General features: G+C 44.3%; 1 protein-coding gene across 2 annotated transcripts in view; it reads left to right on the forward strand.

Moving 5' to 3' along the window:
* DISP3 (dispatched RND transporter family member 3) overlaps positions 1-12,314 on the forward strand; it is a 193,817-nt gene that overhangs the window by 75,708 nt on the left and 105,795 nt on the right. For both annotated transcript variants that reach the window (XM_033922857.1, XM_033922858.1), the window contains one exon: positions 6,330-6,491. In XM_033922857.1, the coding sequence (XP_033778748.1) occupies positions 6,489-6,491 (3 nt within the window). In that variant the 5' untranslated portion in view covers positions 6,330-6,488. The remainder of the gene's footprint in view (positions 1-6,329; positions 6,492-12,314) is intronic.

The raw sequence follows: 12,314 nt of genomic DNA on the forward strand, positions 1-12,314 counted from the left end.
GAACAGGAAGTGACATCAGAGGGAGGACTGAGGCCAGTGAGATCAGCAGGGGAGACCCTGTTCACTGTCAGTGACAACTAGAAAAGGCGAGGGGGGGATGCATTTAAGAAACCCCCAAGCTGGGGGAAAGAGATGCCAGGACCCCCACTGTCAGCACCTGGGGTGTTCTTCCCCTCCCCCTTACTACGCTATTGTATGTGTGTTGATTCCAACATAATATTTTACGCCAGGCCTAATTTTATAAATATATTTTGCCATATATGTGCTAACATAACTTTTACAAAATGTGCTTCTAAATCTGCAGTTGCTGTTTGTGAATAACTTAATGATACAATGACAGATGGCTTGTTTCTATTTGATTTGAGATAATTTTTTAATACAACAGATGAGTAATTAAAGTCTCTGTAGCAGAAAGATGTTTGGTTGATTCTGTTGGTAGAGTGCTAGAAGGCAGTATTTGGTCTAAGTGCAAGCTAACATAAGACCTTCCTACGTTCAGGGTAGATAGAAGCAGTATTACAGTATAGTCACAATTGTAATGATTTGTTTATGATTATTTTTTTTGTATTATCAATCCAATCTTCTTGATGAGGGCTATATACTTTATTATTTTCCTTGTATTTGTTCTTGAAACTAAATGTAAATTTCTTTGTTTCATGTTTTGAAATGATTATAAATAAAGAATTAAAAAAAAAAAAGACTTCCCCACGCACTAAGTTCAGATTTAACGTGGCACTTTTTTTAGGGCATTTTCTAATTTGTGATTTTACGGTCACACCATTTAGTAGGCGCTAAGTGCATCTACATTAATGCAGACTTTTACTAAACCATGATAGAGATGCAGGCCAGCGAGGTAAATATTCCATTGCCCATAGAAATTTAATAAACATCAGAGTATTTATCTCACTGGTCCTTGATAAAAAGCTCTACTGTGGTTTAGTAAAAGGAGCCTTAAGTCTGTTAAACAGCACGTGGTATTTTATCAAAGGACTTCAAAATCATAAGAACATAAGAATAGCCTTACTGGGTCAGACCACTGGTCCATCAAGCCCAGTAGCCCGTTCTCACGGTGGCCATATCCAGGTCACTAGTACCTGGCCAAAACCCAAAGTGCAGCAATATTCCATGCTACCAATACAGGGCAAGCAGTGGCTTCCCCCCTGTTTTTCTCAATAACAGACTATGGACTTTTCCTCCAGGAACTTGTCCAAACCTATCTTAAAACCAGCTACGCTATTGGTTCTTTCTACATCCTCTGGCAATGCGTTCCAGAGCTTATTTTCTGAATGAAAAAAAATTCCTCCTATTGGTTTTAAGAGTATTTCCCTGTAACTTCGAGTGTCCCCTAATCTTTGTAATTTTTGAGAGTGAAAAATCAATCCAGGATATAGCTTCCTGAAGTACAAAGACTTAGAGAAGGGAGACTTAAGGACTATCACTGGTCCGCTCCAGGAAATAACTGTCAGAGAGAAAACCCTATAGGGAAGAAAAACAGAAAACCTGGGCATCAAGTAAAAATTTCAAGGTTCAAGTTCAGGGATACCCATCATTAAGGGGAGTAGTCATCCGGAGGAAAGTTAGAATAAAGGACCAAGGATGGCAGTAGCAGAACTTCAAACAAAACAACGTTGAACAGACACTCAAAATTTGTTCACTTAGCTTTCGCTGCAGGTTTTAAATCGCTGTCCTTTGTAATGCAATTTACAGCTTTCAGACTGTAGATCAAGTAACAAGTCCACAGTGTATCATAAACAGCTAGAAGCCCGGGTCCAATTTAAATGTTAAACTAACTAGCGGTGCCGTGTATAGAATTTGGGTCATACTGACTACAAATGGCACCTCAGAAGCAGGATTCTGTGCAAGAAAACTAGCTGTGGACAACAGCCCTTTGCTTGATGCATGTGTGGTATATTTTTCTAGGTCCAGAATTTCTAGCACATTAGGAATGTGCATTCATTAGTGTATGTTGGGTTCATTAGCATGTCTTCAAGAATTTAACAGCCCCCCCTCCCTTTTACAAGGTTTTCAAGGTTTCAAGGTTTTATTAAAAATTTGATTAATCTTTTATTAACATTTATTAACATTCTAGTCGATGTACAATACAATTAAATTGAGGGGATCAAAATTAAAACAGTTAACGAGAGCAGAACACGAACAAGACCAACAGACAAATGGACCCTCCCCCCCCTCCAGTGTGGATTTTAGCACCGGCCACAACGGTAAGAGCTCCGACACTGATAGAATTCCTACGAGCATCAGAGCTATTACTGCCGTGGCCTGTGCTAAAAACCGCGCTACAGTTTTGTGAAAGGGGGGGGGAGGGGTTGTGTGTGCTAAATCATTTTAATCCATATTAAGTGAACTAATGTGCATTCAAATGTTTTAATGCACGTTAAAAAATTATTAAAACGAATGTGTAAAATAAACTGAAAAAAATGCCTGAAAATTGGGATGGGGGGGGGTGGGACTCCAAATATAGAGACTCTATTATCTGTTGGTGCTTTGCTAATAGAAGGGTGTTAACTTGTGTACAGGAAAGTTCTTGGACTACCCTACTTCCATGTGTTCTTTGCTCTTTTTCAAAATCATATTAAACACTAACAAGTGCTTCATGTGGGGTAAAGGCTTACTGCAAAACAAGGCCCGCAAAAGAGTGTACATGCCAACAGAACTGGGACAGATGAGTCTTAAGATGTCTGTCATACATATTCTTTACAAGAGTAGTCCCGATGTTAAATTTGACGTTCGTTGAGTGCAAATCGTGGTAAACAGCCCGCAACCCCGTGACTTATCCATGCGCCTTACCACTGTCTGAGGAGGGGGCTGCTCTGTCCCGGGTTCCCGCCTAGCCAGGTATGCCACTGGAACAGATCAAAATATTTTTTCTTTACACAGTCGTTAATTCAGAAGCTTTCAAATTTGCTTTCAACTTCCGAAGGTGTTGAAGTTGAACACTCTTTAATCAGGTCTTTATCAAGTTTCAGAAGGGTGCTTCAAGACTTAAACAAATAGGCGCATAAAAACGTTGACATGGAAGACATGATGTAGAACTCAGCGTTGTTCAGCAATTTGTGATGTAAAATTTTAGTTTTATTCAGTTGTCCTTAAAAATATAGTAATAATTTATCATTAAGTGGAAGCATCAATATTTCTTTCACAATATAACGCAATATTCTATAATCCACTCAATCGGAAAAGTGCATATACCATTCATGCATCATTGTCCAATGTCTTTATTACTCAAGAAAAAGGCCTCAGAATTGGAACCTACGCATAGTCCTATCATAGACTGAAATAGTCAGCGTAGTCTTTTTGCTCCATGCTCCAGTCATTGGCCCAAAAAACCTGATTTATTTCATACTTTTTTATTTATTTAAAGTTTAATTTAGGTTTTTTTGTGTATTTTCCTTATATTTTCCTACTTAATCTATACTTTATAATATCTTCAACATTTTTCATACTTATTCAGAAATGCACCTATCCATTGATTTGAAAAAGATTGACAGCTGGTTACTTATCTTAATCAATGCTTGTTCTCAAGAATGCCCGGCTCTGCTCGCCGGCTGGTCAGGGCCGGCCGGCTATCCCTGGCCAACCGAAGCCAGGGACAACCACAAAACATGACTAGATGTGAAGAATCTTGGAGGGGGAAATATATTAGATGGGGATGGAAGAAATCTAGCAATTTGATGCTGATGCTCTTGGAATGGGAGTCAGTACTATAGTTTCCTGGGAAGGGAGAGTTTTAGGATTGGGAGAGGAGAGAATATTTGTGATGAAAGGCTTCTGGAAGGGGAATAGGGGAGGAGAGACTCCTGGAATGGTTTCTAAGAATTGGGAGAATCCTGTGGATTAGAGGTTTCAAGCACAGGTGTTGAAAATATCCCGGGATTGGACTTCCATGGATGGGAGGAATCCTGGGAATTAGATGCTCCTTTAATGGGAGTGAGAGGTGCCCAGAGATGGGACTGCTAGGGAGGGAAGGATCCCTGAGGATGAGAGGTTCCTAATATGAATATAGAAGATTTCTAGGGATGGGGCTTCCAGAGACAAGAGGAATTCTGAGGATGAGAGGATCTTGGAATGCGAGTGGGGAATGTCCCGGGAAAGGACTTTCACAGACTGGAGGAATCCAGAGCATCCTGACTGTGGGAGTAGATGGTATCCCGGGATGGGACTTCCTGGAAAGAGAGGACTCCAAAGGATGAGAAGCTCCTGGTATGAGAGTGGGTGAAATCCTGCTATGGGACTTCCAGGAACGGGAGGAATCTTGAGGATAAGAGGCTCCTGGAATAGGTATGAGAAGGATTCCGTTCTGGGATGTGCACATTCGCGGTGCAAGAACAAAGAATAAACAAGTTGCAGTTTTATGCACCCACATGATATGGAAGCACAAACCAGTAGAAGTAACTAGCATGAAATTAGGAATCGCATCTTGCTTAGCTTCATTCAGCACGCTGGAGAGCAACCTGGACCAAACGGCCGATCGAGCTGGGCCCTACCAAGCACCGCTCCACAGAGGGAAGAGACGGGCTTCTGCTGGTATGAAAAACCGGAGTGAGCCGGACCAATTTTGGCCCCAGTGCCAGCTTTGCTGCCCATTTACAGCCGTCGAGTACAGCCCGAGTCACCGACAGGCCAACCCAGCCCGAAATCTAAGTCGCACTCCGAAGACTAACTGCTGCCGTCCTCCCTCCCCGCACTCAGTGGTAGCAGCTCAGAGCATAACAAAGCCGAGCTTAAGGCTGGCTCTGCTGCGCTCGGAGCTCCGGCTGCTGGGGGGAGGGAACAGTCTAACGCCTGTGTCTCTTGCCCAGGTGACAGCCTTCTCCGGGATATCTCGGCTAAGCTCCCCACTTTTAGTCTTCCTCGGGGGGGGGGGGGGTCTCTTGTAGAGGTGGCGATTTGGGGGGGGGGGTGTCCAGGTAACAGGGTGGTCTCGTGCACAGGTGACAGCCCGGGGGTTCAGGCGTCTCAGACTCAAGGAGCAGTTTAGGATTTAGGAGACAGTCTCTCTGTCGAGCGGCTCAAGCGTATACGACAGTTTGATACAGCCAGCTTCTGGTAATGAGTTTCCGGGTTCTCTGTTTTGTCTTCAGCTGCACTTTGCTAGGGTGCCAAGTTGCTTGGGTGAAGTGACGGCGTCTGATCCCCCCCTCCCCCCCACTTGCTGTCTATTTTAGTGTTAGGTTACCAAGTTGTGGGCTTTTGGCGTTAACGTTTTTATTTGGGTTGCTTAGGCTGACTTTGACCGACTGAACTGATGTCTGGCTGTTTGTAAGGTTGCTGAAATGTATAGTTTTCTGTTAAGTTGCTGGTATATTATTGAACTGCTTTCTTTGCTAGTGCTATGTCGATTTGTCGTTTTATTTGAAAATGAAGGTGCATTGGTGAATTATCTGCTTTTCCTAGGGTTCCTACTACACTGTGTGAAATTGTCATTTAAACGTTTGGGTCCCTTACACACTTGTCTTGTAGTGGTGGTGGTGATACTCTGTTCCTGTAAGGTCCATGAGTGATGATGAGGAAGTCATATTTTATTTTATTTTTTATTTAATGGATGCAACTCGCACCTTTTCCAGTAGCTAAAGATGAGTTAAATTCAGGAATACTAGGCATATGTGCCTAATCTTTAGCCAGAAGGCAACAGGAGACTGAAAAATGAGAAATAAACAAGCCAGTCTGGTGGCTCAGATGGCAGGTGCTGGGCAATGCCCTGCAGAAGGTCCCCAGTGCCATCCTAGTCTTCTCCTGTCTAGGTTGGTTAGGGTTGTGGAAGGAGCATCATGGTGATTATTTAAGGGCATTTGTTGGATTATTTATGGATCCTGGAAGGAGCCTGAGTGCATAGCCCAAAAGCATCACTGCGGTGATAAGACTGAGTGGAGTGGGGATAAAATTTAAATAAAAAAATAAAAAAATTGGAGAGGATGAGAGAAGCTTCCTGGATAATTGCAAATGAGGACTTTGGGCATCTGACCCCAGTTCTGGTTTTGATTGAGTTGGAAATACAAGAAAGAAGAAGGAAGCTGGTTTAAAAATTTTTTTTAAAAATGAAAATGTGTTTTTGGTGAGTGGGGCTGCAGGGACTGCCTCAGGCAATCAGGATTTCTACAGTGCCTGAATGCAACTTGCCTTGAGCTACAACTGGAAAAGGCACAGAACCAAATCTTAATATCTAAATGAATAAATAATTAGGTTGGGGGAAAGGCACTCGAAGGGGGATCAACACTGACTTGCCTGGGAAGGAGGGGGGGAATGAAGTCCTTCGTACTGAACTGACTACTCTCTCTTCTCTTTTTCTCTGCACTTTTCCCCACCTACCTCAGAACATCTGTCAGTGCAGGTTTTACGGCGAACACAGGGCTCCTACGTGATGAATTCTGAGGAGGTTCTGTGCTCAGGCAGCGTCCATAGCTCTCGGTCAAGATCCCCGAAGCTCCATGAGGCCTGGGAGTAATTCCTTAGCGAGGATCTAACCTGCAACAATGGTAAGAGCACCAGCACAATTCACCGCAGTCCACGATCAGTTCCTGCCCTTCGAGTCCCTGTGAGTTCTTTCTTTCTTTTCCTCAATATATTATTGCTTTTCTCGTTTCCCTTACAATTTCTTTTTTATTCTCTTTACTGCTCTTTCTCACCTTTTCTCAGTCTCCTTTACTACCTTTATTAAATTTTTCCCTTATTCCTTACTGAGCCTGATTCCTTACTGAGGATGTGGTGCAAAATTCCAAGGACCCTATTGGTCCTGGAGAAAATTGGATTCTTAAAGTTGTGATTTCTTGAGCAAGTCACTTCACTGTCCATCAGTTAAGACACAAGCTTGCATTGTAAGCCCAATGGGATAGGGAAATGCCTACTGGATCTGAAAGATAACATACTTTGAGCTCAGGTTTGGAAAGGCACATGGGAGGAGGGGGGATTCTATAAATGGCACTCAGAGCACTAAACCTTGTTCTATAAAGGGCATTCTGGGCTCACCACCACTTATAGAGCTTAGAAATGATTCCCATGCCTAAAGTTGAGTGCCAGTATTTATGCCAGCTGGAACCTGATGAAAATGCCAGAACTCAACTCAACTCAAATTTTTGGAATGCCCTAACCCAATTATGTCCCTCTCCTGGCCATGGCCCCTTTTGAATTGCATGCTATGGGATTAAGGCACCTGGTATTACAGAATAATACACAAGTAGATGCGTGCATAAATCCAAATTAATGCCAGTTAACTTCAATAATTGATTGCTAAGGCCAATTAATTGATAGCTAATTTTCTTGTTAACCAACTTACTTGGATCCATGCTGAAATATCAGCACCATATATAGAATCTAGGGGATAAAGAAAACAAACCCCATATTCAAGTACACCAGTGTAAGAATAATCCCAAAGGGTCCGATATTCAGGCAAGCGATCGGTGTTATGCTGACCATCATCGACGCTAAACCCAGAAATTCAATGCTGGGCCATGTCCAGGCATCAGCATTGAAATTCAAAGTTTGCTGGATAACACTTAGCCGGTACAATATTCAACACTGAACCAGCAATGGGTTATTACATTAAGATAGGACTGAGTTTTATGCCATCCTGTTTATGCAGTTAACCTGGCTGGTTAAATTCAGAATATCAGCACTTCTGTTACATATACACATGAGTCCATACATTAGGTGATCAATTCATGCTCACGAACCACTTTCAGAAGGCATCTCAATCACATCTTTCAGCTCCTCCTCCTTCACCAGTGGAATATGGCTCCCTCTTCAGTTTTTCCTTCTATAAGTAAACCAAGAGGAGGTGTTATGAACTGCTCTGTTCATTTTTTAAAAAATTATTATTATTTTTGGGTCTTTTTACTCCATTTTCGGGAGGCTTTGGGGCCAGAGGTACGCCAGAAGGCGAGGGCAGGCTGCAGCTTACAGGGCAGCCTCCGGGTGTACATGATGAGCCAGCCTGCTTTGTGTTACTTTGAGGCTCAGGGTCTGTTTCCCCCTGCTCACCTTCTGATTTATTAGAGGCTTGAGCACAAGCTGTGGGGCCCCTGTGTGAATCCGTTTGGGTTTTAGGAAGCTGGTTGCATTTTATTCTCCCTCTGTCGTGCTGTGAGGATTTGTGGGGGTTTGAGCCTTCAGTCAGTTCCGATCTGATTGGCATCCCAAAAATTTCCAGGTTTGGGCTGTTCCATAAGGATTCAAGGCAGAATGTTTTCTTCACTTCAGTCAGGCTGAAGCAAAGCTGACATAGGCAGGCAGCACAAGCACTGTGAGTAAAGACCATTATTCTCTATGGGGAAAATCAGGGGGAGGGGGTGATAAACTTGAATTTAAGGATTTCTGTGGCCATAGAAGGGTCTTCCACCTCCAAAACCTCTTGCCATGAGTTTTTCAAAAACTTTCAGGGGAGCCCCCACAGGCCATTTTTGGGGCAATTTTTCTGGCGCAGCCATCTTTTTTTCTCAAGCCTCCATCTGCCTCAAAACCCCTGGGTTTGGTTCAGAATTGACTGGGATGGACTCTTCAGGCTGCTCTACCCAGTTTTATCCTGGATGGTTAGCTGAGGAGAATCCATGTACCGCATGCCGCAGCATACGCGAAGGAGGAGCAGGAGCCTTGGGCTTAACCTCCTTTGAGTCCTCTACGGCTGGGGAACTTCAGAGGGGCTGAGCAGTAGGGAGAAAATCCATCCCGGAGTCCTCAAATAGCGAAGAGGCAAAATATCAACTGTGCGGACACTGTGGAGCCCTTGAGAAGTCAGTCTGAGGTCCTGCAGGGGTCCTTGGGGGGGCCTCCTGTTCATGGATTTTATCCAGAATTTGTGAATATTCTGTGGAAGGTTTATTTGATGGGCTAGGGATGCACTCTTGGGATCTGCCACTATAGGACCAGGGAGAGATGCCTCTTCAGAAGGCCTCTCTGCCATGCAAGAAGCTGGCTCTCAGCCTGTGTGACCAAGCAGAGTAGGACTGGAGATCAGAGTCCATGCCTTTATTGTCCCTGGGCTCAGCTTTCTTCCTGGAGGATTCTGGTTCCTTTTCAGGGACCAGGAGTCAAGAGGCGATCGTTGCTCATGACTAGAGAGACAATCCGTCGGTGTGGCGACTGTTCAAGTCGGTTACTGTCCCACATGTCATAACGGATGCACTCAGGGAGTTGAAGTTGGAGCCTCAGAAGCCATCCACCTCATGAGTGGCAAAATGCTCAGACCACCTTTTTCCCCTCGCATCCGGATATCACCTTGCTGGTCACCGAATAATGGGAAACTTCAGAAGGCTCCCTAAAGATGGCCAAAACTATGTTCAAACTTTACCTTATGGCTCAGCTGTTTAGTCAGCTGAAGGAGAATCCATGGTGGCTCAAGTAACTAAATGGACCTCCTTCCCTAGAGAGGAAGGAGTGATGTTAAAGGATGCACAAGATTGCAAGGTGGACGTGGTTCGTAAGAGGCAAATCAAAGCGCCATCTTTGGGGAGCGGTGGCAGCCTCGTTTGTGATATGTGCTTGCCACACCAGGTTATGGCAAAGTCCGGCCGAGGAGGAGAAGGAGGGGGTGGATTATGTGACAGACTCTGTATATGACATCATTAGAGTCATGAGCAAGGTGTTGGCATATTCAGTTTCTGCCCACCACGTGCTCTGGATCAGACAATGGGCTGGCAATTCAGTCTCCAAAGCCATCTCAAACAGACTGCCCTTCAAAGGGTAGATGCTATTTGATAAGGGCCTCAACAACCTTATGGCCAGGGTGGCAGATCACTGCCCCAAATCTCTGCCTGCTAGCAGACCTCGCTGACCCACTGGGGAGGCAGAGGCAATTTTCATTCCTCGCAATGTTCCCGCCAATTCTATGCAGGTTCCTCCATTCAGAGATCTTATCAAGGGTCCAGATAGTGGTTTGGCAACTCTAGACACCAGCAACTTTCAGGGTCTAGTGGCAGTACAACCTCCAAGAAATCACAATGATTCCAGGTCGGCTGCCGTGGTCTCACACATTAGCGAGAAACTGTCGGCATTCTGGAGAAAGAAGAAGCAAATTTCCTTGGTCCGCTGGGTTCTAGATCTTATTCGAGAGGGTCACAAGATCGAGCTGTATCGCCCTTCTTCAGATCTGTTTATTGACTCTCCAGCCGGCTGGCCAATTGAAGAGGGAGCTATGCTCTACTGGTGAAGGAGAAGGAGCTGAAAGATATGATTGATACCCTTCTACAAGTGGTTCGCGAGCATGGATTGATTACCTAATGTACAGACTCCTGTGTAAAGTAATAGAAACAAGATTATCCAGGTAAGAGCCTAATCTTTCATTAACTGGACAAATGCTGACTCTGCCCCTGGAATGCACCTCTCCCCCTCCAGTAGTCAGTTTTCAATTCAGTGCTAACTGGTCATTTTCTGTGATGCTAACTGATTAGATGCTGCTGAAAATGACCGGTTAGTGCTGACAGACAATTTAACAGGCCAGGAACCATTTCTGGCTAGTTAAATCACATTGAATATCAACCCCCAAATGTTATGAGACCATCTGGTTCCCTTCTTCAGATGTGACCTATGGATGCTATTATTAATTATGCAAATTTAGCAACCCTTATGTGGGAAAAAAACCCAACTTGTACAGTAAAGGAGTTTCTCATTTTATGTCTCTGAGCAATGCTTTGCACATGCCTCTGTGGGCTCAGCTCACCCACAGACTTTAATAGCCACAGATATTTGTGTTTTCCTAAATGGCAGTGGACATAAAGGGGTTTATTCAGGAGCTATTTGGGGTTCACAACACTAGTTTGTTTGTCAAAGCATAAATGTAAATAAATAAATATTTGCTAAGGTTTGAATATTCCCAAACTTGGTTCTGGAGGCACCCCAGTCAGGTTTTCAGGATAGCTGCAATGAATATTCATGAGAGAGATTTGCATGCAGTGGAGTTAATGCACAGTGGCATACCAAGAGGGGGGTGTTCTGCCCTAGGTGCAGACCATAATGGGATGCTCTCAAGGTTGGCGTCATGGTCTTGGAACTTCACTGCTCTGCTGGAGTCAAGCCTTCCTCTCTGCCGGGTCCTGCCTTCGTGGAAGCAGGAGAAAGGCCCGACACTGGCAGAGCAGCAAGTTAAGGCTGCCGACAATGAGAGAACGCTCTGAACAGGCTTCTTACGGCCCACTGGGGCCTTCCCTGTGCTGCATCACTGATGATGCCACTGATGATGCGGCAGAGAGAAGCCCTGCTGGAGCAGGCCACAAAAGAATCTCATGGTGGGGGGTCAGTCGGGTCTGGAGGTGCTGTACAGGGGGATAGGAGGGAAGGATGGAAAGTTGCTGCTCGGGGGGGGGGGAAAGGAAAGACATGGGGTGAAGGAGAGGAAGGGAAATCTATGTAACAAAGAGGTAAAAAGGAGTGAGAGGGAGAAATCCTGTATATGGTGGAGGGGAGAGAGACATGGATAGAGAAGAAAGAGGGAGAAATGTTGGACATAGGGTAGGGAGCAGGGAGAGATGGTGCATGGGGAGAGAGAGAGAAATATTTCACATGATAATGGAGGGGAAGAAGGAAGAGATGCTGCATGGATGGTAATAAAAGGTCTGACCCAGGCCACAAGGCAGGGAGAGAGAGAGAGATGGTGGACAGTGGTAAAGAAACAGAAATGTTGGATATGACAGCGGAAGAGAAGGTACAGAGATGGAAGATGGATGGTGAGTACAGAGAAAGAAGAAAACGTCAAATGGGCAGGAGATTCTGGTGAGCAAGTTAACAGAAGACAAACAGAAACCAGAGCCTGGAATCAACATGATTTGAATAATAAATATGTCAGATTTGAAATGTATATCCTGCCAGAGCTGGTGTTAGACGGTTCATAGACAACGGCGCGAAAGACAAAGGCACGCCCAGACAATTGAGCGCAGCGCAGAGGCGCGCGCCGCTCAAACTTACTGTTTTTAGGGGCTCCGACAGGGGGTTTTGTTGGGGAACCCCCCCACTTTACTTAATAGACATCGCACCAGCGTTATGGGGGGTTTGGGGGGTTGTAACCAATGTTCCCTCTAAGGATTGATGAGGTGTGTGCAAAAAAAAATATGTATGAGCAACAAGTTACATGCTCCACAAATTTATGAGCAGGCACGGAGGACTAATTTTTAAACAAATGTAGTTTATCCTTGTACTCCTTATGTATTTTTAATCATCTATGGATATGTTTGTATGTTTATTGTTCAAATGGTTTTATTTATTTCCCCAAATTTATTTTTGTTATACGCATTGAAAATATTTGATATTGCGTTTAAATCAAAATCTCAATAAACTTGAAACTTGAAACGAGTGCCCATGAGATTATGGGAGGA

Source organism: Geotrypetes seraphini, chromosome 15, assembly GCF_902459505.1.
Source record: "Geotrypetes seraphini chromosome 15, aGeoSer1.1, whole genome shotgun sequence".
Lineage (NCBI taxonomy): Eukaryota > Metazoa > Chordata > Amphibia > Gymnophiona > Dermophiidae > Geotrypetes > Geotrypetes seraphini.